Below are 24,380 nucleotides of genomic sequence, written 5' to 3' on the forward strand. Positions count from 1 at the left end.
TCCAGTCTTCTGATCAAGTGGGAACAAAGACGGTTGACAGTTCCTATGATTTTTACAAACTCTACTAATAGCTTCTGTTTTATGACAGAAGACAGAATATTAGATCTATCTAGTCTGAAAAACCTTTGCCACAGCAGAAGGAGTAAGCCTGCTGCATGTGCAGTATTTCTGTTTTTAAAACAAAGTACCTCCTTGGATTTTAAATTCCAAACTTCGTGTAACCCCACATAATTGATTTGATAATTTCAGGAACTGAAATTACATGGTCTGCATCTTGAAAATCCTGAAAACACTTGCAATCATTTCATCATTTTTAATTGTCTAGTTCTCTCCTAGATTATTAGGAGCACTGGTCCAGAGATCGTTTAATAAACTCCTCTTCCCCAAATGTTTTTAAGTACTGATAAATATGGAATAATACCGGTCATTTACTACTCAGTCTGCCTAAAGGATACAACTATTTGTTGTCGTAAACCCTGAAGGAGACAAAAAAATTGTTCTGCTGATCCCTTTACACACAGTTTGATTTCTATGTTCATTTCTGAAGACTTTTTGTGGTCATAAAAGGTAATGATCTGACAATGTTGCACATTTAATATGCCAAATATAGTTCAGAAAGCTCTTGTCCAAGCATTACTGGACATTGTCACACACCTCCCCTCTGGTGAGTCATCCAAACTTCATGCTACCAAAGTACTTACTCCCTCTTGAGCTGTTAGCTACACCTGATATTCAAGTGGATTCATTTCTACTGGAGATAAAGTTAAGGTCAGCAAATAAAAACAGAGACAGACATCCATCTATCATAAAGTATCTCCATCAGTAGGGACGTGCTGATTAACACTCACTGAAAATCTAGTCTAAGATATTTCCAGGAGAGGGGCACTGATGGCAGTGCTCATCAGCAATACCAAAACAGCTTTACTGCCATTTACTCAGAGAGAGAGAAATTAGCCTAATTAGAAGTAGCAGAATCATTTATAATAATGTAATACACATGATATAAAATAGCATTTAGGCATGCTAATAGGAAGCATTCAGATGATAGAAGTCCTATTGAAATAAAAAAAATGCATTTTGTGGTAACTTTATGTTCTTTCAGCAGGAAGCAACTTGTGGGTAAAGAAAATAATCCCCAGATGAGCAGTTTGGTCACCTAGAAGACAAACTCAGCTGGAAGCATGTGTGCCTCCCGGTGCCCATGGTTTCACATGTGTGGTGTATATGCATGTATCTATTTAGTAGGTGGCTGGAAAAAAAAGACAGGCAGTTTTTATACGGTGTGTATCATGTAGCAGGGCCGCATCGAAAAGGAACAATTTCTTTCTCCATGTAAGAATCACAAATCCTTTTTGCACTGAGCAGCATTAATGATTTTTCCCTTCCCTTGCGTGAAAGAAAGAACCACAACAAACTGAACAAACTGAAAAGCACCACCCAGAAATCTTCTTCCTAGGAAGAAAAAAATTCTTCTCTTTTTAGAGAAAAAAAACAAAAAAAACAAAAAAAAACAACCCAAAAAACAAAACTCAAGCCACAAATTAAATGAGTTCTAACTTAGCCCTGGAAAATCTCCTCAAAGTGAATGGCAGATCTTCTGGAAAGCTTACTTTAAATAGTTTGCATACTGCTAACAAAAAATAAGAATAATCCTATTGGCAAATTCAAAGAAAATCTGCTCAAGGAACAAACAGTCTTTCTGCAGAGAAAAAAAATCTCAAACCTGTTATTCTCTAGGGCTTTGTATTAGCACCAGTAAAAGCATTTGTAACAGTTAGGAATACAAAGAAAACAAAGTTAATTTGCTTTCCGTATGATACCAGTTCTTCAAGCATTCGGTAAAGAAAATCAAAACTTTCAGATTTCGCTTACAAATAAGGTTTGTTAATAGCAGTATTGAGTCTAATCTGCATAAAATGTTTGAGATAATTTAATTTTATATTAGGACTGCTTGTTGCATAGGCAACACTGATGAGATTTTTACTGAATTTATTCTGAAGGTTTCACAGAAGTTCTTTGATGTTCCGAAATACGTTTTGATATTCATCAATTCTTATTCTTTAAAGCTCACCGGTCAACCTCAGTGTTGGCTGCACAGAAATGCACGTTGCAGTATCTGAAAGTACAGCCTCAATGATGGTGTTGCAGGCAGTATGCATCTTCAGCTGCTCATTGGCAAAAGCTGAACCACGTAAGAGAGAAATCTCTCTTAGCTTTGCATTACAGTGGTGATCTTCAGCCTGAGAAGGATACAGAATCTGGATCTCCTGCTGACCACATTCACTTGCATGGTCATTTCCAACTTATTTTCCTGGCTGTGAAAACAGGCAGTGACGGCTCCTGTCCTCTGCATTCATCTCAGAGACATCACGACGTCACTGAATGCTGAACATACTCACTACCACACCTCTTTTACATTGCTGCTTGTGTTTAAGCAACTATCTATGGTTCAACAGCAGTACCATAAAGGGTACGTAAATGCCAAAGCTGAATGACTGTAGTGACTCAGCTAATTAGTTAAAGCTGCTCTAGCGTCTAGACACCATTTGGTAGATGTAGTGCAGTCACGTAAGAGAAGTGCTGCATCGATATTCAAAGTAGAAAAGAAGTATAAATCTGACACTGAAAAATTTCAGACTAAGTCAATGAATATGTGTCACAGTGATAAATGGCACCATTATAGAAAGAAGGAAGAAAAAAAACAAAAAGAAAAAAGAAAAGAAAACAAGGCAGAGTACTTGTTCTTTTTTAGCAAGGGTCAAATGCAGCATCTTGCTCCATACCTACAAATAGCGCCTGTAAAGCTGAGGTGGTGCTACGTCTGTAATAGGGGCAAGAGGGCTTGGTATATGTCAAAACTAATGGGTTCTTTGTTGGAACAGTTTTTCATTTTCTCTTTGTTTCATAAACACACAGTGAGTGGGCAGCAAGAAAAAAAAAAAAAAAAAGCTACATAAAAAACTCTATCAAGCAATGAACTGAAAAGAGCCTTAAAGCAGCTCCATCACTAGAGAGACAGCCCTCCCAGCACCCGGTGATTGAGAATTGACTGATCTTTGAAGATTTTTTTCATTAAAGGTACTAGAACTGTGTAATACTAATATATATCATAGCTCCTTAGTTATGGACACACACTGCTGAGCACCTTTGAGCAACTATGAATTTTTGCAGTGATGGTGTCTGAGAGGGCACAAACATCCCTGTGCACCAACAGCTCTCCCCCATCTGCCTGTGGCCCACAGCCCCATTCCAGCTCCATCCCAGCCCCTCCAGGCTGTCAGTCCCTACTCCACTGACATTCAAAGTGCTGCCCTCCTCTCCCGAAGCCCTTCCTGCCTGAGGCCACACTAAGCTGGGCCACCTGTGCTCGTCCTTGGCCAGTCCCTGTACCCAGGTGGCAATGCCCAGGGCTGAGGCAATGGGCACAGTCCCTGCCCATAGGCCTGACCCTCATTACGCCTTTGCATTTGTACCTTTTTTTGAGATTAAAAAAATAAAAAAATAAAAAAATAAAAAAAAAAGAAAAAAAGGTGTTTTGAGCACTTTTACTCCTTTCTGAAGGGTATAAAGAGTTAACATCAGACCTTTTGGCTCCAAGACCTGGATATTGAAAGCAGTTTCTCTCATATGAGCCAAACCAAATCTTTTGTAACTCTGGCAGAAACCATTGCAGGATCTTGGACACCACATATCAGCTACTGGCTGGAAGAAGCTGGCTTTTATCTGGTTTTGCTTCTGTTTTTTGTTTCTTTGGTTTTTTTTCATTCTAAATGATTTGAAGCCTAAATCCCACGCAAATATTTGATTCTGGATTTCATTTATCTTTGTAAATTGTGTTGTTTATCTGGAAGTAAAACGCAGACACTCCTCAATTACATAAAAGCAGGCGATTCAGGTTGTGGGATATCTGGATACAGAAGCAAAGAGCAGAGACCACACAAGATTCATTCCAAGGCTTCTCAGCACCATAAAGTGCTCACCACACAGGGCATCAGGCACCATGGATGCTCCAGCAGAGCACCACGCTTCATCCCAACCAACTGCTGGCCCACCACGACCAATGGCACCCACATCATGCAGGCCTTCTGCCTATAGAACATCCAACATCTCAGGCGATGGAGAGCTGCCTACTATAAAAAACCAGTCATGTCAAATCCTGACATTTTCATCAATGCCAACCAATACTTTAAAATTAATCATACACTGTGTTCTTTCAATTTTTCTACTAACAAAGCTCACTTTTTTTTTCTGATTAAAAACTGCTCTAACATAAACATACAGCAGGCTCTTGTTTTATTTTTGTATCTTACAGAAAGCATAATGTAGTCACACACTTCCCTTAATGCTATCCTTTCCTGAAGCTATCTGCTAGCATCCCATTAGATCTTTTTACACAATGTCTGCTACAGCAAATCAAGACCTTACCAAAATATTAATCTCGTAGTTCATCAATGTTATTTAAAGCTTCTAAGTAACACAGGGTCATATGTTGAAGTATTTATAATTTAATAATATTAGGTCTCCTCTGGATTTAAGAAAAACGACTAAGCTCAAATGTGATTCTAAATAAGTATGATTTATTTGCAGTTGGGTAGAATAAATATATATATTTTTTTCTTCTGACCTTCTGTGTAATAAAACCAATTTTGAAAAATATGGTGCAAACCCTGTGCACAAGGTAATGCAATAAAGAATTAGAACAGTGATTTTCTGATGCAGTGACACAAAACAGAATTTTCTCTTTCTGTTTGCAAAAAAAAAATTACCTCAGACCACATTTTAGAGGCCTGTTTGAGAGAACATCTGGAAAGCATTCCACAGGAAATCAAACCTATATTAAATATGTTTTGTGGGGCTCTGTTTCCTTGCATCGACTTTAAGCATGCATAATGTGTTTCTGTCTTCTCAGCTGCAAAGAAAACACTTCCCTGAGCATCTTCTACAACATGATAGGCTGAACTGTCAGACCATGATTTCTATCAGGGGACAGAAGATGGTAAGATTTCTATGTAGTTTATCTGTAACAAAGCTCTCCAATAACATGAACAAATCCCCTAGCTACTTTCAGAGTACTGAGAGTTTGTATATTCCCATTTTATTTCATTTCCTTTATTCTGTTTAATTTTAAGTTTCTAAATATAAATGGCTGTCATGTTTAAAGACATCCAAGCCTCAGAGTCTCATGATAGAATGTTACTAAGGAAAGAACTAGTCCGCTATGGAGAGAGCTGCTCTCACTTCATTAGCTGGGCAGACAGGAGTGTCTTTCAATTACAGATTAAAAACCTAAGAAAACCACTGTCACCCTCAAAAAGCAAGCCAAAGAAATGAATGCCATTGCAAGGTTTAGAGTGCACCACTGGACGATGAGGTGTTTATTAACAGCTATAGCAAGAGTGCACACCAAAAGGATGTGGTTCCAAGTACCTGAGAAACACATCCATTACAACAATATTCTCTGTAACCACATGAATAAACTGTAATAAGTAATGGCTTCCCATAGAGGCATGTAGGTTCTCTGTTTACCAGAAAAATTCCTGTTGGCAAAAATATGACGCACGGTACCGTCAGGTTTCCTAAGGTTACACAGAAATTGTTTTCACATGCCAACATCCCTTAGTGGCACTGAGGGATGTGCAGTGGCAGAATATCTCAGTGCCCCTTTGCCCCCTGAGTCGTTCCTGACTAATGGAAAATGGGTGCCCAGTGCATCCTTGCACTTGATTGTGCATAATCTGAAGCCAGTGTGGCTGAAACTCACCCTGAAGCTACGCTAAAAGCTCTTCTTAGCTTAGGAGTCAGACAACAAATATCAAATCGGAGGAACAGCATATAAAAGCAGATTAGAGTCTCTTTTATGAGAAGCTCTTTGGCCACGCACAAAACAGCCCCATCAAATGGAAAATCCCCAAGTTTTGGCACAAGTAAACCAGTATGCCATTTATCTTATTCAACATGTTTTACTTGCTTTTAGAAGAGATATATGGATGTTAAATGCTAGTAAGAAAATCACTGATTTACAGAATGAAGTTGGAAAACTGTTTTTACCAGTTAAAGATGACATGGATATCCTAAGAGTTGTTTTTATGTTTGTTTGCTTTTTGCCTCCACTGTCAAAAAACCTGAACATGGCCACTGAGGCTAAGAGAGCTGACAGCCTGTGACATATCCAGCTGCTTACAGAAGTTCCTCTGAAAGACACTTTCTGTTTTCAAGAATATTTTTCAGGGCTGCATTATGCCAGATACTGAGACATATCTCCAGCATTACACAGTGTCTAATTAGAATACGGAACAACCGGGAGGACACCAAGTGGAGTCTGTGCTTGAAGTGAAACAAAAGAAAATGAACTGAATATTTAAATCAGTAAAGTTTTAACAGGGGTCCGAGTCAAATAGGGTTTATAATATAAAAACTTCTTGTCATGACTTATAGTAAGTGCTCGAACAAATTTACTGTAAGCACAAGAACACAAATGTTAAGGCATTTATTAATAATATTTTAGGCAAGGGTCACAGTCGCCTCACACAGAAAATCTGTATTCAACAGCAAACACACATCTGAAAACTTCCCCTGTTTCATTTGCTTTAAAGCCAGGAGATAATCAGAGTGTAGGAAAGCTCTACCTTCTGTGCTGAGAAGTCTTTGCAGATATCGGTACATTTACATATGGCTTCTACTTAAGAGCAGTTAATCCACCAGTAGCACAGCAATGCTTAAAACATAATGAAAGCAACGCAATTTCTATTCAGCAAACATTAAAATGCTAAAATTTGAAAATATGCATGCTGCTGTCACTTGTTCTGTTGAGAAACAAAGTTTTATTTTTAGTTCTAGTGCTTACATTATCTTGCAGCTATTTTAATAGATGAACTGCCACTAGAAATATTCTCTCGCTGGGGCCTGATGTAGAGTGATATAAATAACCTTTACATAGTCCAGCATAATGGAATGGTAAAATCAGTTGACATTCTTTTAATTAACACTGCCTGAAGATTTACCTACACAAAACAGGAATAGCCAAATATACCCCAGGAATAAATCCACTGAAGTCACTGGTAAATGACTGGATAGAATATCTCTGTTATTCATGTTAAACACACAGTGGCTTCTTGCCCATATTACATACATGCTTTAAGGTAAATGGGGAAGCATGTTGATTTATTAAAGTCAATGCTGTTGTGTGATATGTATCTATTTTCTTTTCCTCTGCAACAGTAGGTTAGCCAAATGTGACAGAAAATATACCAAATGGGATCAAAAATGTCCTCCTCAACAGATTTAACAGATTAGCAAGTGGGGGCCACTCATGCAAACCAGTGGATGCTGGACTGCCCTCTACAAAAATCTCTCAATTAACAACTCAGTGAACCAGTTGTGGCAGTACTCTTATTGGAACCTCATCCGGCAAAGCAATTAAGAACTTGCTTAACCGTAAAAACATGAGTTGCTCCAAATGTAGATTCTATTAAAGTTTAATATAAAATCTAATTTTCCTGGCTTTCAGCATTTTTCACTAAACATGAGTAAAACTGTTTCGTTAACAAACATGGTTTCATCTGTCCCACATAATAAAGAAACAAGAAGTCCAAACTCCCCCAGCTGTAACCACCTCTCTGGATCATGCTTCTAATCTGTATTCTTTGATTTTTATTATATAGGTAGTTTTCCCTTCTCACTTAGAGTAAGAAAACAGATCAAGTGATCCACAGAGTTGATGGGCCATATTTGGATGATACAAATACCCCCAGCTTCTTAGAGCTATAGTATACTTGGCAGCTGTGAGTACTTTAACCCACTGAATTGTTTTTGCTAGCAAGAGACTGACACGGAAGGTCATGTATCGAAATACGGTCTATAAGAGTGTAATCATTTGTATTCATGTTTATTTTATGATTGTTATATGGTCACACACAGTTACTTTATTCCCTCTTTCACTTTCATAACTCTGTAGACAAGTAGTAGTGAAATACCAGCAACACAGTTACCTCTAATCCTTAAAAATAATCAGGAAGGAAGAGCAGAACTTCACTGTCATGAGGGATACTGCCAAAGCTACACCATGCAAAACATCAGGCAGCTGAACCAAAGAGCTCTGACAATGCTGAGGCATAGCTTCTGTTTTACTGATAATAGGCACAAAGGAATTACACCACTTTCTGTGGTTACTGGGTTTCAGGAATGGCTGGAGACTCTAGCTGCAGACATGCTGCTCGGAGTGTTTTAAGCTTGCGTGCCAAAGGACCTCAGTGTGAAGATACTGTGTGGTTACTGCTTCTTAGAGCATAAAACACCCTGTGCTTTAGGGTTTCCTCCTCACTGTTAAAGTATAAAGGGATGTGAAGGTTTGGTGCGGGAATATAACTGAGCTGTTTTTCTAATTACAATATCCTTGTTTGCATCTTTGCTCCTTTTGGAAAAATGTCAACCATCCAGCAAACTTTTAATCTTCAAGACCTTCCTAAGCAGAACAGAGGGAGTGTAAATGACGACTGGCCAAGCGCATCTTGGCATCATAGAATGAGATCTATCTACACTTTAACAGGGACAAAGCAGTCTTGGTTTGCCGGGTGTTCTGATCTTTACATTCCAAAGGGACTTATGATTATGCTTTAAGGAGGAACTGCTTGATTCCTTCAGAGGGAAGAAATCTAAAATGACCTTTGTTTACTTGATGGGGGAGGGGAGGTGAATACTATGTCTATTTCACTCTGCTAATGAAAGACATCAATGTGATGAATCACGTGACGGAGTAAAAAGGAAGAAAATAATACAATATTCCAGGCTTTCCACTTTACTTTTCCTTGATTTGAAAGGTTTTTGCTTATTTTACAGAGACTACATATATTTTCCTCAGGCGAGCAATTCCTCCCCTACCCCAAACTCCAAATACACCCCCATATGTCTGCTGCCAAGCACACCAGCTTCTGTTCCACCTCCCCCTAGACCACATTGTCTGAATTTTCTGAAATGTGATAATTCCTCACTAATTCTATTTTTTTTTCTCTTTCATTTCTGTAACTATGGTACCTTTAGCAATACATACATATACATAAATATATACACATATATGCATGTATAGATGCATACATATGTATATATAGAAATGCATGTGTGTGTATATATACATATTCATGAAATATATATGTTTAAATCATTCCTCTCCAAGCTCAGGCTGGGTTCCAGATGTGAGGTAAGCTTGTAGGCATGCTGCAGTGTATGGTCTGAAAGCCAGATTTGCCATTTCTTCCTCTCTCTCTTGGTTATGTGCAGCCAGAGGCCTTTCCTAGCCAAGCACCAATGCCATCCTCAGAGAGCAGAGGGATCTGCTCATAGCCCCTTCCCAGGCAAACCCAGTTACACTGGGTACATCTTGCTTCCAAAGCAGGGTTAGCCAGGCTGCACAGGATGTTTCTTGCCCACTCCCTGTATGTACGATACAGACACAGCCTGCATGTCTCTAGAAATCAAAAGCATCCCTGTTCTAATGTCCTCAGTAGCATTACAAAAACTACATGCTCTCCTGCTTTTGCATACCAACAGCGAACAGAAATCTCAAGATGTCAGACAGTTTGGAGTGCCCAGCTGATACAAAACACCCCAGAGGGATGGCAAACCCTATTCTGTTAGAACTGTACCATTGCCACTGTGCCCTCCATGACAGTGCTCATCTGAGTGCTGGAACTCCTGCATCAAGAGTAAATTGGAAACCAAGCAGTCCTGCTCAGCAGCTGACCAACTGCCTTGTGACCAGCAGAAGCCACAGGGCTCAGGCAGGGAGGGGCAACAGTTTTTCCCTCTCATTTTCTGAATCACAGATGATCACTGGACTAATGCAGGATATTGAGGGAGGAAAAGAGCAGAGCACAGAAGAGATGTGAGGAGGGACTGTAAGCAGCTGTAATGGAGAGGGTTCAAACGTGGCAGAGAGGCAGTGAAAGTCAGATAATGACTGAAAGACCTGGGAAGAGATGAAAGGAGGCTAAGCAATGGGAAGAGGCATGAGAGTAAAGCAAGGGAGGAAGCAGGAAAAATGAAAGTGAAGTCTGAGAAAAAGAAAATTTGAAGAAAAGAGCCTATTTCTGTTCCACCTCTTTTTTCTCCTCCACACATCCCTTGAGCGCCCTCCTCCCTGCCAGCTGTTAACAATGCAACTGGAGACAACTCCCTACTAACATGAGAGTCTGGGTTCCTCTCTCCTACAGCAGGACACACCTCTTCATAAACTTGCCTACAGTGTTTAACCAAGCTCCCTCCTGGCAAATCTTACCCACAAGGGTACAGAGATTGCAGTGTTACCAGCTCCAGGAACACCCAGCATTCACCTGCAGAGAAGCCACTAGCACAAACAGGTGCTGGCATGAAGTGCTCATTGATTTGCACATGCCTTATGGAAAACAAGCTGAGATACAGAGGCTCCTTTATCATGGCAAATTATCATTAAGTAAACGGAGCTTTTGTTCTGGCTTTTACTGTGAATGAGCTATTTTGTGCATTGATAAGAATGTTTGTCAACCTACATGCAAGGTTCTTCTACCTGTGCATGCTAACATCTTCCAATCAGATCTGAATGGCTCTTGCACCAAAGACTGAACAGGAGAGGTGACCAGAAACTGCTGAGAGCTGTAACCCCAAATGACTGTACCACAAGTGAGAATGTGCCAGTGAATGCTAATGAAAGCACATATAAAGATTTAGCTCTGTGAACAGAGAGTGTCAAAAATAATAACTTACTTGTCATTTTATTTGGACATTGGTCAAGAATTATTTCTTGGCTGTTTCACCACCATTTTGACTGAACAGATACTGTCCTAATTTTCTGTTCTTTCAGTAAGTCACATGTCTGTATTGTTATCATTCTGCTCAGCTCCTGATGAACTTATCCAGAAGACATAGGACGTATACAAATTCAAAACACCAATTATTAAAGAAAAGCCAAACTGATGACTCACACTTCTGTTCCTCAAAGGAAGGAGTATTTTAAAACATTGTAAAATGTGATACTGGCAAAAATGAAGCACACTGCTTTGTTTTCACAACAGAACGATATTTCTAAAACATGCCAGTCAACCTTATGGGACTTAACTGGTGGCTGAAGCAACCTGAATAGGAAGTTTCTCAGGGGTTTGAGCTTTTCCAGGACAAATGGGGGAAATTTTTAACAGTAAAACAACTTTCCTTAGAAGTTTTGTTTATATTCTTTACAAAATTAATTCTAATGGCTTCTTTCTGCTTTTTCTTTTAGTTGTTTTTTCTTTCTTTTCAGTTAGAACTGACAGGTATACATGAAAGGTGTGCCTGGAAAGCCTCAAGTCCATTTCAGTCTGATATGGACTTGGATATAAGAAGAGGCAGCATAAGAATGATAATGAAAATTAACCATTCAGTATTTTTGATGAAGTTAAAAAATTAGGACTATTTATGTAAGTCAGAACTTATTTGCATATCCTGACATTTCTTGTCCCTTTTTTCCCCCCTCAATTAAGAGTTTATATTATATAACAGATCGGTGAATGAATAGAAGAGAGAAGAAAAAATAACCGACGTGTCATACCATCTGTGTTAATGGTACCTCCAGTTTGGCTGAATTGCTCCCCTCATTTTAATTCTGTTTCAAAAACAGATTCAGTGAGATTATGATTCAGTGACATTGTGATTCAGTGATATTTACGGTGTGCAGTTCTGGGCTCCTCAGTTCAAGAAAGACAGAGAACTTCTGAAGAGAATCCAGCGGAGTGCCACAAAGATAACAAGAGGCCTGGAACATCTCCCTGATGAGGAAAGGCTGAGATACCTGGGACTGTTCAGCCTGGAGAAGACTGAGAGAGGATCTTATCAATGCTTTTCTATTGGAGGATGTTCCATATGAACATCAGGAAAAAAATCTTTACTTTGGGGTTGACAGCACTGGAACAGGCTGCACAGAGTAGCTATGGAGTCTCCTTCTCTGGAGATATTCAGAAACAACCTGGACACTTTCCTGTGTAACTTGCTGTAGGGAACCAGCATTAGCAGGTGGCTGAACTGGATGACCCGCAATGATCCATTCCAACCCCTGCAATTCTGTGGTTCTGTGCATCCGAAACAAAGCTCTTAGAAAGCATCCTGAACTAACTGTTGAAATACATATTTGCATGGGCCCAAGTATATTTCATAAGTAATATGGACAGATTCAGAGCTCTCATTTCTGAATGACCAGCATTTGCAAAACACTTGTGAGAGTACTTTTAGAAATGCTTCAGAACTTGCCTCCCTTTTCTTGCTTAGCATTATGAAGAAGTTCTAATAGATGTAATGGACATGCAAATAACAGTTTCTAAATGACTCGGTTTCACAGCAGTCAGAACACAGCCTCAAATTATTCTCTCATTTAGATACTCTTTCTGCTTTCAAAATGAACAGGTTATCAGAGTTAGAATTATATGTCTTGCGACTACTGCTTTTAATTATTCTAAACATGTCTGCAATTACTATGTAGACTGATATTTATCAGTGCCAAAACTTTCAATAGCAAGGAGGGGATGTCATCTCTACTTCCCTTCCTTTCCTCCTCTGCCCAAGCTGCTGTTTTCCTGTAAATCACTGCGAACAAACCACATCACCTCCCTCTAAGTGCACAACAATTCAAAGAAAATGCCTTTCACTGTGTTTTGGATGAAATGGAATAGCTCTACTGCTGATTCCCCCTCTCTGGACAGAGAGAGGGAGAAGGCACTAACCATGCTAGCAGCTCAAACAGCCCATGAGGCACTAATAGGGGATGACTGTCAGCATCCTGCAACATTTGCTGCAGCCCATGCGCAGGACCAAGTGCTGTTTTTCACTGACCCCGTCCCAGCCCCACAAAGTTTGCCTGCCAATGAGTCCAAACTTTTTAATTTGGCAGCTTAAAGAAAAGCAGCCACGGGAAGAAACTCTAAAGAAATCCATTTCCACCCCAGCATCGACTGCAACTCTGGGCTACAGGAGCAGACATTTTACCAAGCTTTTTTCTGCAGCTGGAATGGTGAAAGCACGACAGCAGGCTCATGAAGTCAGATTAAACAAAATGCTATTAAAAACTTAGCTGCTGATAAAACATTAGATTAAAGCTGACCAAAGAAAAACACATTCACAAGAGAAGTAATGGCATTCATTTAACAAAGCAATTCCTGAGCACAGCCTGAAAAACAGGAAGAAGTGTCCCAATAAAACCCTCTCCCCCATCTCATTAGTACCATAACACTGGAATTTTGGCAAGAAGCACTGCAAGGATGCTGTAACTCTGCTATTTAACAGGGTCTGTGTTAAGACAGGCAATCTGGGTTCAACAATTTACGCAAACAAAAAGACTGATGACACAACATAGAAATGGAAAACAAGTAATTCTGACTCCAGAACTAGCATCCAGCTTTCACAAACTGCAATAGCCATCAAGGTGTTGAATGCACCTCACTGGACTGCAGTGAAAGCCTTGCCCCGACCTAAAGCTGCTCCAGTCTGTGCCAGCACAGAAGTGGCTCCTGCCATCCCTGAGCCACAGGGCAGAGGAGAGCACTGCTGCTCCTCCCCTGCCAGCACCTCAGGCACATGTGGTGCTCAGGTCAGGGGTTTACGATCACTGTTCGTATGTGAACAGCAAAGTAAATATTTTATCAGACACATGAAGGTACTTATTCAAGACACATATGCACATATCTTCAGTGCCCTTGACATTTAACAATAGTGTTTATTTCCTTACTTGCTAATTTGAAGACCTTGGTGAACTACGTAAGAAAAATGCACACATTAGAAATGACTAAGATTCTTGGGCATGACTTCATAAACACGACATTGGAACAGCATTCTTATATAAACATACACAATGCTAAGCAGAAGTAAAGCATTTCCTAAGGGCAGAGGAGGATCTGTATGCCACTGAGCAAGCACCGTGCGATATAACCTGTAGGGAAGTTGCTGACAGCAGAAGGAGCCACTTTGTCGTGCAAAGCAGTGCTCTGTGCTTAGCTCACTGAGGGAAGAGACTGGGAATCGGGTCACTGAGTCAATGACCCTCCAGTTACATCAGCCCAGCCTGTATGCCAGAGAGGGCAGATAAAACAATTCCAAGCTTAAAATAGCAATGACAAGAAAGTGGGACATAGTCCCCTTTTCTTTCCATGAAGCAAAACCCTGCAAGGAATCTGTGTATTCTGACCATACGCAAAGTCCTTCATGTGGCTTGCATCCACTGTTAATCAAGCTTACATGCAAGGTAACAATGACAATACATCCCTTTATAATGAATAATTCTATTTCCACCTGGCTGCTAATAGGACATAAAAATAACGTTGAGATATCATTTCATAGAGACACCTAATTAAAATGTTTCCAACAGAAATCTGTGAAAATTAAACCAGGCATTTAACGATTCTTCCATAACGAGAGGGAGTAGCTGTGAGCAGTTTTGAAGAAGGCACACACTGTAACCAGATGCAGGCTTTTGTCACACTTAAAGATGTCAGAGACTTTTGCTGCCTTCCCCAACTCCTACTGCCTAGTGGACATTCTGACCCTCACTTCTGGTAAATACAGCAGTACCATAAAGTTCTCTCTGGCACCTCATTAATCACTCCCCTGCCATGTTCTATCTTACCTGCAGATGTAATTCTTCTTGCAGGATTCTTGTAAATTCAGGCAGTTTGGTTTCTCCCTGTCCTCATATGAACACACAGGAACAATAGTCTGCCGCCTCCTTTCTGTACAGGCTACGTCTCGACAGGAGCAGAAGAGCATCCCGTAGCTGTGCTTTGGGGGAACTTTGTCAAAAAATAGCCGGAGGGCCTTATGACACTTCCGCTTGTTACAGATTTCATTAGACGTGCTGCTGGTGCAGGGGGTTATGTAAGCAGATCTGAACCTCTTGCAGGTATCATTTAGGTTACAAGCTTTTGCTGCATCCAAGCAGTTGTTCCCCTTTGAAAGTACTGGCTCCACTAGAAAAAACAACACAACAGCAGTAAGAAATGTGACACATTCATATTGTGTTTTGATGTTTGTGTTTATTTCATCGCGTTAATGAGACCCTGATTATATATTTTATACATGCAAACAAATTCAGTGCCTGAGACCATTCCTTATGTTTCTAAAGGCAGAATCATAGAACCATTAAGGTTGGAAAAGGCCACTAAGTTCATCTAGTCCAACCATCAAATGGTAATGGCTTAATGAGTGATCAAGAGCACAGGCACATGTTACAATCAAAGTGCCGGTGTGTGAACGATGACTACAACAGGAGGCTGCACTTCATCTTCTTTGCAGCTGACATCCAAGTTGAAAATTGGGTAAGTCTTGGCCTCACTTAAATGCCATTACAATGGTAAATTGGAAGGGATACATGTGGCCCATTGCACAAGAACTCAGTGGGATTCTTAAGGCTGGGTTTGGAAAGAAGTTACTCTCCTAATTTTTTTCTTCAAAACTATAACTGATATTCAGTGTCTACACCAAGAAACAACATTTGAACATAATTTAGGTACTCTGCAAAATGTGAAAGCCACATGCCTGATACCACAGTTTCTGAGGTATATAAGCAGCCAACACAGACAGCAAGGCAACCAGTGCAGCCCCACTATTGCAGGAGCTCTGACCAAGAGACTTTCATGAGATCTGTAGATGCCACCTGAACCCTGAGTTTTATGAAGCTGTGAGTTTTAAATCTGACACAGAATTAACAAGTCATAGTGAAAGAAACATTTTAATACCGGGATTCTCTTTCCCTTGTACACATGCATGCACATGCACACTCTATAAGTTAGAGAGAAAAAAATTAAACTCAGATAAAAGATTATAATTACACATTTAATTTTGCAATACATTATCCACATATTAAAATCCAACATATGCTTTGCTTGAAAATGAAGGCAACTGGCATTAGAGCGCAAAATTCAATTAAGAATAATCATAATGTTGCTTTGGATAATGGGAATGCCAACATCACAGATCCAAGAAGATACATTAATTTCCCCCTGCTACAGTATTTGCAAGCTGAACAAAATATCGAAGACAATGCATCAATCTTTTAGGAGGGATGGACAAAGGTAAAATGTTTAAAACAAGACCCAATGCTCTAAGGATCTCTTCAAAAAACATTTTACTTTAGATCTGCTACCTTTTCCCAAAAGCTCAGTCCAAAGCCTTCCTACAACTCAGTGCTATTCCTCTCCATTCTCCCACCATTTTGCCCCATTCCCTGATCAGGACACCAGTCTCTTCTCTTTCCTCATGGCTAAAAGGATGGGGCAGCAAGACTGACACAGTGCATGGAGCTGCTGCATTCCCTTGAACCAGTGGTGCCTGAGATTGTGGCCATGGATGCCACTATGCGTATATATTACCTGCTACTATCCCATGCATCTAAGACAGCCAGAAACAACCCAACATTTAAGGAAAATCCACAATATTTGTTTTTCACTCTAACAACATGCTGTAACTACATTCAGTGTGTTCATACATTTTGTCATTTCTGTATTTAATATTCACACCAACCTTTCCCACACCCAGCTTCCCGCACAAGCAGCTGTACATTTCTGCTTATCTCCACACGTTACATTATAAACATACAACATTTGACTATAAATTAACAGCCATGCACTTCTTATAATAGCATCTACCAGTTTAAATTAAACCAGATGCAGAAGAGATGAGATACCCAAATAGAAACCTCTGATAAGATTGTAAGACTTTTACATATAATTACATTATATTAACTTATAACTATAATATTAACTATGAACTCTCCAAGTTTCTTCCCTGTGATACAGTCTATAGAATTATATGTTTGGTACAAATATAATTACTATGTAATCTGCAGGGCATATAATTATGCAATATATGAATAGTGCATGCTAATTACTGTGTGATTGCAGAGTAATTACATGGTTGTTTGTGCCTGGGAGTCAACTGCTGAATTCCACTCTTTAAAATCAGATTCTGTGGAAGAGCTCTAAATGGGGCACATCAATGCAAACAGACATCAACTTACTGTGTGGTGTTACATTATGAAGCATTATTTACCACACACACACACACACAAAGCAAGATGTAATAAAGCATTTATTTGCTAATAATCATATACACTTTTGCCATTTAAGGCTGGACTCAGTAGCAAATGCTGCTAAAACATTAAAAAGTGCTGTGAATATGAATACCTCAAAAATCAGCAAGGACAAATTAATGAAGCATTCAGAAAAATAGAGCATAAGCCGAATTCACTGACAGAACCAACAGCAGTGAATGCTACCTTGCAGGAAAGCTGAAATACTGGCCAAGTGTTCATACAGAACAGCAGTGCTCAGTCATATCTTTCATATAACTTATACCCAAGAATTGCATTCCTGTGTGAACTCTGAGCATGGATCATGTTTTCTGTTTTTCATTTGTCTTTAAATACCCCTGGCTCTAGCTTGCCGCTTGCTTCCTCTATTTTGATCCATATGTCTCCAGCTATTGTTTCTGGTGTATTTATCATCACATTATACAGTTTATTTCTACCTTTTATAACCAAGACTAATGCAAAGCACATAAGAAATCTACACCAACTGCACTTGAATTAAATGAGACTGTCTAAACTTCTCATTAGTGCCAGCTTCTCCCAAGCTTTTAAATCATGTTTTAACACAACTTACCATCCAGAACACATTTTCTGCTTTATTTTTATTGAAGAAGTACAATGTGATTATTCTTAAGTCCTGTGGTAGCTACAAACAGTTAACAGGATTGAGAATGTTCATGAGGATTACTTACCCAGCAGTAATATATAAAGTCAAAATTTCACCCAGCTTCTGTTCTGCAAAGCTTAAATTATTAAGACAGGCAGAAGTTTGGCTCTCGCTAGGTACTGACTAAGTTAGGAGCTAATGGATGTAATCCAGAGCTTCTTTTCCTGCCAGTGTCCCTCGGGAAAGGTCTGTGTAAGATCTTTTTTCAGTTCCGCCTCTCCTGGGGCATTTGGGTAAGGATGGAAGGCAGTCAGACCACAACCTGGGACAAGTGAAGCTTCCTGCCTGCTGCATTTTCTCACTGAGAGCTTCCCCTGTTTCAGGTCAGCTTTGCCTCAGGTCCTTTGTGGAAATCTGTGCCAATCCATGCAGTTCTCATCTCCTGCCAAATCCCTGCAGAGTCCCAGGTAAGCCACTTCCAGCCTTGTAAGTGATGCCCTGTGCTGCCTATGTGTGAGGCACTGGTCCACACACGCAGCCAGCAATGATCATCCCAGAGATTACCAGAGCCATTAGCAATAGCAGCTCAGAGCACCAGCCTGCTGCAGTGCAAGGAGTCACAGCAAAACAACCAGAGCCAGGAGCCTGGGTGAGAAAGCCGCCCCCCACAAACAAGGAGTAAGGATTCCTAAACACATCCTCCTACCTGGCTGCTTGATGCATAACGAGCACAGAAGCTCTGGGGCAGCAACAAAGGGCTGAGAGATCCTAACTTATATCCATGTGGACCACCATTTTCCAGCCATTCTACTGCACCTGGAACATTTGCGTACAAGGTGAGATGCTTTCTGGCATATTTTAATGATGGGCCCTGCATTATAGTAAAAGCTGCAACCACTTCAACATTTCTTGCTTCCCAAAATTCCCCACCCTGTCCCATCATTTTTATGACTGCAGCAGTTCTGAACTCAAGCCCTCATTCAGACCTGTATAAAACAACAGAAAGAAGCCAAATGCTTTTAACCAGAGATATTCCTAAACTTTTAATAGGGCTTCCTATGCCCTGTGTGATGTTCCTTATGATTTGCTCTCTTTCAAGATCTTTCATCTCTCCTGCATTTCCATTTCCATTTCAGTTCTGCACCTACTAAGCCTTTGGCTCTCTCCTCAACCCTACGGTACGTTGCACACAAAGGGATTCTCAGAGGATACTGGGATCTTATTCATGCTCTCATTACATGGTAGGATAGAAGGTCTATGACTTGTTCTACGGCACTCATGTTAAACAGCAGAACAGACACAATTTTCAATTTTCTTACAGTACATAAAAAGCTATTTACTGAGGTTGCTTTTAAAAGTACAATTACTATTTGCAAGTAATTAGTATTAGTAGGCTTTCTGGGATATTTAGCGAGGGGAGTGCTGTAAAGAGAGATGTAAAAGTTAATGTGATGGAAGACAAAATTGCAAAGGGATAGAGGTGACCATGTGGGTATGGGTCTACTCTAAAGCAGATGCAGAATGTTGCCTAGAGGAACCAAAAACTGACCTGGATAAGGAGGAGAAACATGATCCCAATTTAATGGAAGTGCTGCTATGGGCTTTGTAAGAAAAGCAGATTAAACACACAAAGAAAACATGGGCAATGTTGTTATCTGTGTCTCACTTGATTCAAATGAATTGCCCTTTCCTTGAACAGATTATTTTTGATCCCAAATCAAAGCCCTGCAGAGATCATGAACACAGCTTAGTGTGAACTAAAATACACAATCAAAACTTTACTCAGATACCATGTTCTGTGCCCAAAGTCTTTCTTCAGAAAGACCTGCCCTTTGTTTTTATGAAAGATCATTGGTACATCATAAGTCAAGATCCTGAGACCTGCCTTCCTTCACACGGGTAATCAGAACCACTCTTCTCATTTCCCATAAGTATTCTCAAACCACCTTACTGTGGGTTATTCTCGGGAAGGTGCACAGGAAACAGCACATACTGCAAACACCAGAGACAGCATGATGCTTCAGCCTCAGAAAAGCTCTCCTTGGGAGGCAGATTGCTGGCTCTGGCCAGTGCCCACGAGAGTTATTTCTCTTACAAATGCAATGACTGGAAACCCATACTCCCTCCCTGAAGATGACTGCCTTAATTGCAAGGCTGCAGAGACATGATCCTGCTTGCATTTTCTTCATCTAATCACTTAAAAAACAACAACAACAACAAAGTAGTCCTTTTTACAGCAATTCCTCCTCATTCTATTCCATGGGTTTCCCTCCAAGGCTCTGTGCAAACCTACAGAGTACAGACCACAGACCTGCTTCCTCAAAGACTGTTCTGATCACTACCTCAATGAATAAAGCACTCTGACATCTTCTGCTAGGTGCCCTGCTAATGCAGACCGAGTCCTGCTCAGTTCTCCCAGTAAGCTGCCTGTTCCCAGGAGCAGACACTGCTTGCTGCACACATAGATGCACCTGCTGCCCGAGGCTCCAAATCCAGCTCCTCAGGTCCAAGGACTTCCACACACACTGCAGTTTCTGTATTTTCTGTTGTCTATGTAGACACTTACAGTGCAACTTTGTTGCTGTAGTAGCTTTATACAAAATATCCTGTGAAAATATCCATGCTGTATGTGCTGTTCTATATTGTCTCTTCTCACCAGTGGACAGGCTCTAACACCTAGCAAGACTTGTCTATTTAGAGTTAGATCCTGCTACATTCATTGGCCACTTCCTGGTGCGATGATAAAGACCTCAAAATAAAACTCCTATGCCAGATATGAAACAGGGAGGAAATAATGACTGAAGAGTTTCTCTGGTACTTCTATCTTCTCTGGGAAGGAACAGGGAGCAGATAACTCCACAGTGGCTAAAGCCCAAACAGTTGGCTGAGATACATTTACTCCAACACACAGGTTATGAAAGAGGAAATTCCTGAAAGCCTATAAAGAACTGATTCAAGATTTTGTTCCAGGAGAGCTGGGAGGGAGAGGAAACCCTGCTTCTCAACACAAATAACACTGTGGTTGGCTGCTTAAATTCTTTCTGTCTTCACTCACACAAACATCCTGATCTATCACCTTTCATTTCTACTACAAATGCATGAAAGGTAATGCCAGGATTCCTATTTTTTTTATGTGGATGGCGGCTTTGCATTATACTCACGCCAGCATACTTAAATCAATTTTATTCAGTGGAGCTATTCTGAATTTTCAATAATCTAAGTTTCAAGAATTCTGTTTTTAATGCTACTTTTACTTCTGACCTAAGTATGTCACGTCGAAAGCAGAAATGCATGAACAAAATCTCAAGCTGCTGAACAGAGGCAGCTAGAAACAGACCCAGACACTGTTTCTTACATTACTGCACCAAAGATTTCAGTTCTACACTAAAGAGTTGTAGAGTGTAAAGGTCTTTTTAATGTACCTACATTGCACTATCACTAAGGATGGATTACGCGTGACTGGGACCATATACAGGATATACTTCTTTTGTGGAGCAGAGATCTGCAGTCATTCCATATACAATTCATGCTCTGTGTCGAGTCAGAGGCTGGTTTTGTGATAGGGAAGGCTATCGCCACGGTTTCAGCTGAGTTCTTCTAATTAATTTCCCTTTGAAATATTCACAGCGGAACTGTGTTACTGCAAATGCTCTCATGTTATACTGCTCAGTAGTTTATTATTAGCTAGATAGTAAGTTAACAGAATTGGAAGGAACTAGCACATACAGAAATATAGCGTAAAACTGTGAAAATATTCAAACCTACACGGTTGCCATGAGAAGTGATTTACTGCGTGCAGTTCTCAAGACACAGTGAGGGACTGTTTACCAAAGTCATGCCAATTTACAGGGTAACTTTCAGCATTTCTTTTTATTACTGCAGAATTGAATTCACAACTTGTTTCCTCTTTTCCTTGGACTTGATTAATTACCGTGTTAACATAACTACTATTCTCCTGCTTATAATGGGCTCCCTCTAAAGTGCTGCCCCAGCAAAATAAGCCAAGAGAAAGCTTCTAGCTCTTTGCTCCAGCATTGCAATCCTTTCTGATCTCACTATTTTTCAAATTTATGTTCCATTCCAATACAGCCCGTGTGAATATTATAGCAAATCAGATAATACAAGGTTACGACCCTTGTAATTGATCCTTCAAGGTTCTTTTTGTCTTTTTTTCCAGTTGAAGTGGTAAAAATTACATTTGAATGTGCTTGTTGACACTCGAGAGTTCACTTTGTTGGTCATATACACTGTTTCAGAGAGATCACATTACATAATGATGTATTTCTAGTGCTTTGTTTCTTCTATACCTACAATCCCATTAAGCTGTGAGCAACCCCCCCGGGGCTGTAAAGCTACAAGTACCAGGGGGGCAATGCTCCTGTACTGTTCAGTGCCAGAGTAGATGAAGAGCATTATGTGAAGATTAAGGGTTAAAGTTTAGCTACTATTTAAAAATCACATTGAGATAAATAAAATGGAAAGCTAACACTCCTTTTGGAAAAAAAATAAATACAGATTTGCACACACGCACAAACAGCATATGCACAGACTAGCAGTCAGTATTCTGCAGCAATGGTTTCTGTATCACATGACTGCTGGAATAAAGTGATTAATTGGACTGTCTCAGTAAATGCCATCATTAGACTTTTAATTAACCTTTTCAACCTCTCGCACCTTTTAGCTTTGTTATACATTAGATTTTTGCAGTTCTCTAGTTATTACGCTTCAACAAGCTTAAAACAATGCAAAGAAAAACAATTCAAACAGCTCTTACTGCTCTTAACAAGAAAATACCACTGATATTGTCATCAAAGGGGGAGTTGTAAATCAGATGGAGGACAGACATTCTGAACTCCATGGCTACGTTCCCACCTAATTTTTGTTTTGGCAGCACACTGTTATTTAATGGCTCAGGCTACCAGGAAACTAGCTTTTGAAAATTCTTCCTCAACCTAGTTATAATTACTCCATATAAATCATACAATGATCAATTATAATAATCTTAGGTTCATCCATTATTTAAGCTTAGCATTTGAATCTACACAGCAGGAGTGCAGGAAATTCCAAAATCCTCTCTCTGCTCGCTAACAACTGCTTTTTTCCTGAAGTATTGCCAGCTACTGAAAAGAAGGGGCCAGATATGCCCTCAGCTGTAACACAGAACCTTGAAATAATAACAGATTTCAGATGAGAAAAGGTTTTTGGCCCCAAATAAAATAAGTTTTTCTAACCACACTTCATACCTGTTGTTGAAGATAAAATCACCATGAGGTTTTGCCTTCTATATGCTCATGCACCAAATCAGAGTCTTACAGTTATACACACTGAAAGCCCAGTGTACATGAAGATGGCCTAGATCTTTCATATGTATACGCATGCAGATACATTTATAGATACTTCTTTATATGAACATAAAATGTTTCAATACTATTTGGTTTCATGTCACATTTCAGAAGAAATTTACATATACATTTATTAGTAAGCATGAGAAAAAATGCAAATTTTCTTGTCTAACTTAAGGCATTTTATTTATGACTTCTATGCTCAATGTAATGGGAAAAATATGTCTGATAGAAGGAAAAAAGCTACTAAAAACAAATGAACCTCCACAAAGGCCCAAGACAAACTTCCAAATATTTTACAGAAAAAGACTTAAAAACTCTATTTCAAACTAGTGACAGGAATTTTTAGACGTATCATTTCAATAACATAACTGTACACTGACCACACAAAATATTAAGCTCCTGAATATTACTTCCCAGTAGCTTGTCCTATTTCAATTTTACCCATTAAATATGCTATAAAACATAAGAGAAAATGTATCGAGAAGCCCAATATTTTGAAATTTTCCGATGCCTTTTTTAGTGTTTTACTCACATGCCAAGAATTATCTTTGTGAAGAGAAACAGAAACTGGTGAGGGGTCTGGAGCACAAGTCTTATGAGAAGCAGCAGAGGAAGGTGGGATTGTGTAGTCTGGAGAAAAGAAGGCTCAGGAGAGACCTCATTGCACCCTACAACTTCCTGAAGGGAGGCTGTGATGAGGAGGGGTTTGGCTTCTTCTCCCAGGCAACAAACTGAGGAAATGGCCACAAGTTGTGGAGTTGCCATCCCTAGCAGTATTCAAGAGGCGTCTGGATGAGGAGCTACTTGATATGGTTTAGTGGCTTGTGGACAAAACTCCAGAGTGGAAACTGGAGTGGGACCTGGCTGACATTCAAAGGTCTCTCGCCACCTCATCTATTCACTTAATCTATGACCCAACCTGTTTATCAGTAACTGCACAGGCTCCACAAATAGCTATCCAGTACCTTTTTTCCTGATACCTAATCAACCTATCGCATTTTGCAACCCAGTCCCACTATTTCTTTCTCAACTGTACCTCCACTCTCTTAGCAATGGCTTTTAATTTCTTGAAGACTGTCACACTCCCATTGCTTCACTCTCTTAATCTCTTCTTTGACAAACTATTCATTCTTTCTTCATAAATCATGTTTTCTAGATATCTAAACTTATTCTGTTTTATCCCTAGGTCTGATGTAAAATGGAGACTGCTAATAAATCCCATTCGCCAAGAGTTACCACTAGTGGTTGTGCTTAGGAGATTGCTACAGACAGACAAAACCTGTTAATTCAAGGGTTGCTGAAGCATAACTTACTCCAGCCTCAAGCAATACCAGCATAGGTAGGGATGGTTTACACA

General features: G+C 39.8%; 1 protein-coding gene across 3 annotated transcripts in view; it reads right to left on the bottom strand.

The window, feature by feature from the left end:
- The window catches only part of GFRA1 (GDNF family receptor alpha 1), a 233,309-nt gene that overhangs the window by 40,353 nt on the left and 168,576 nt on the right, over positions 1–24,380 (bottom strand). For all 3 annotated transcript variants that reach the window (XM_032445525.1, XM_015867420.2, XM_032445523.1), the window contains one exon: positions 14,615–14,954. In XM_032445525.1, the coding sequence (XP_032301416.1) occupies positions 14,615–14,954 (340 nt within the window). The remainder of the gene's footprint in view (positions 1–14,614; positions 14,955–24,380) is intronic.

This window comes from Coturnix japonica, chromosome 6, assembly GCF_001577835.2.
Source record: "Coturnix japonica isolate 7356 chromosome 6, Coturnix japonica 2.1, whole genome shotgun sequence".
Taxonomy (NCBI): Eukaryota; Metazoa; Chordata; class Aves; order Galliformes; family Phasianidae; genus Coturnix; species Coturnix japonica.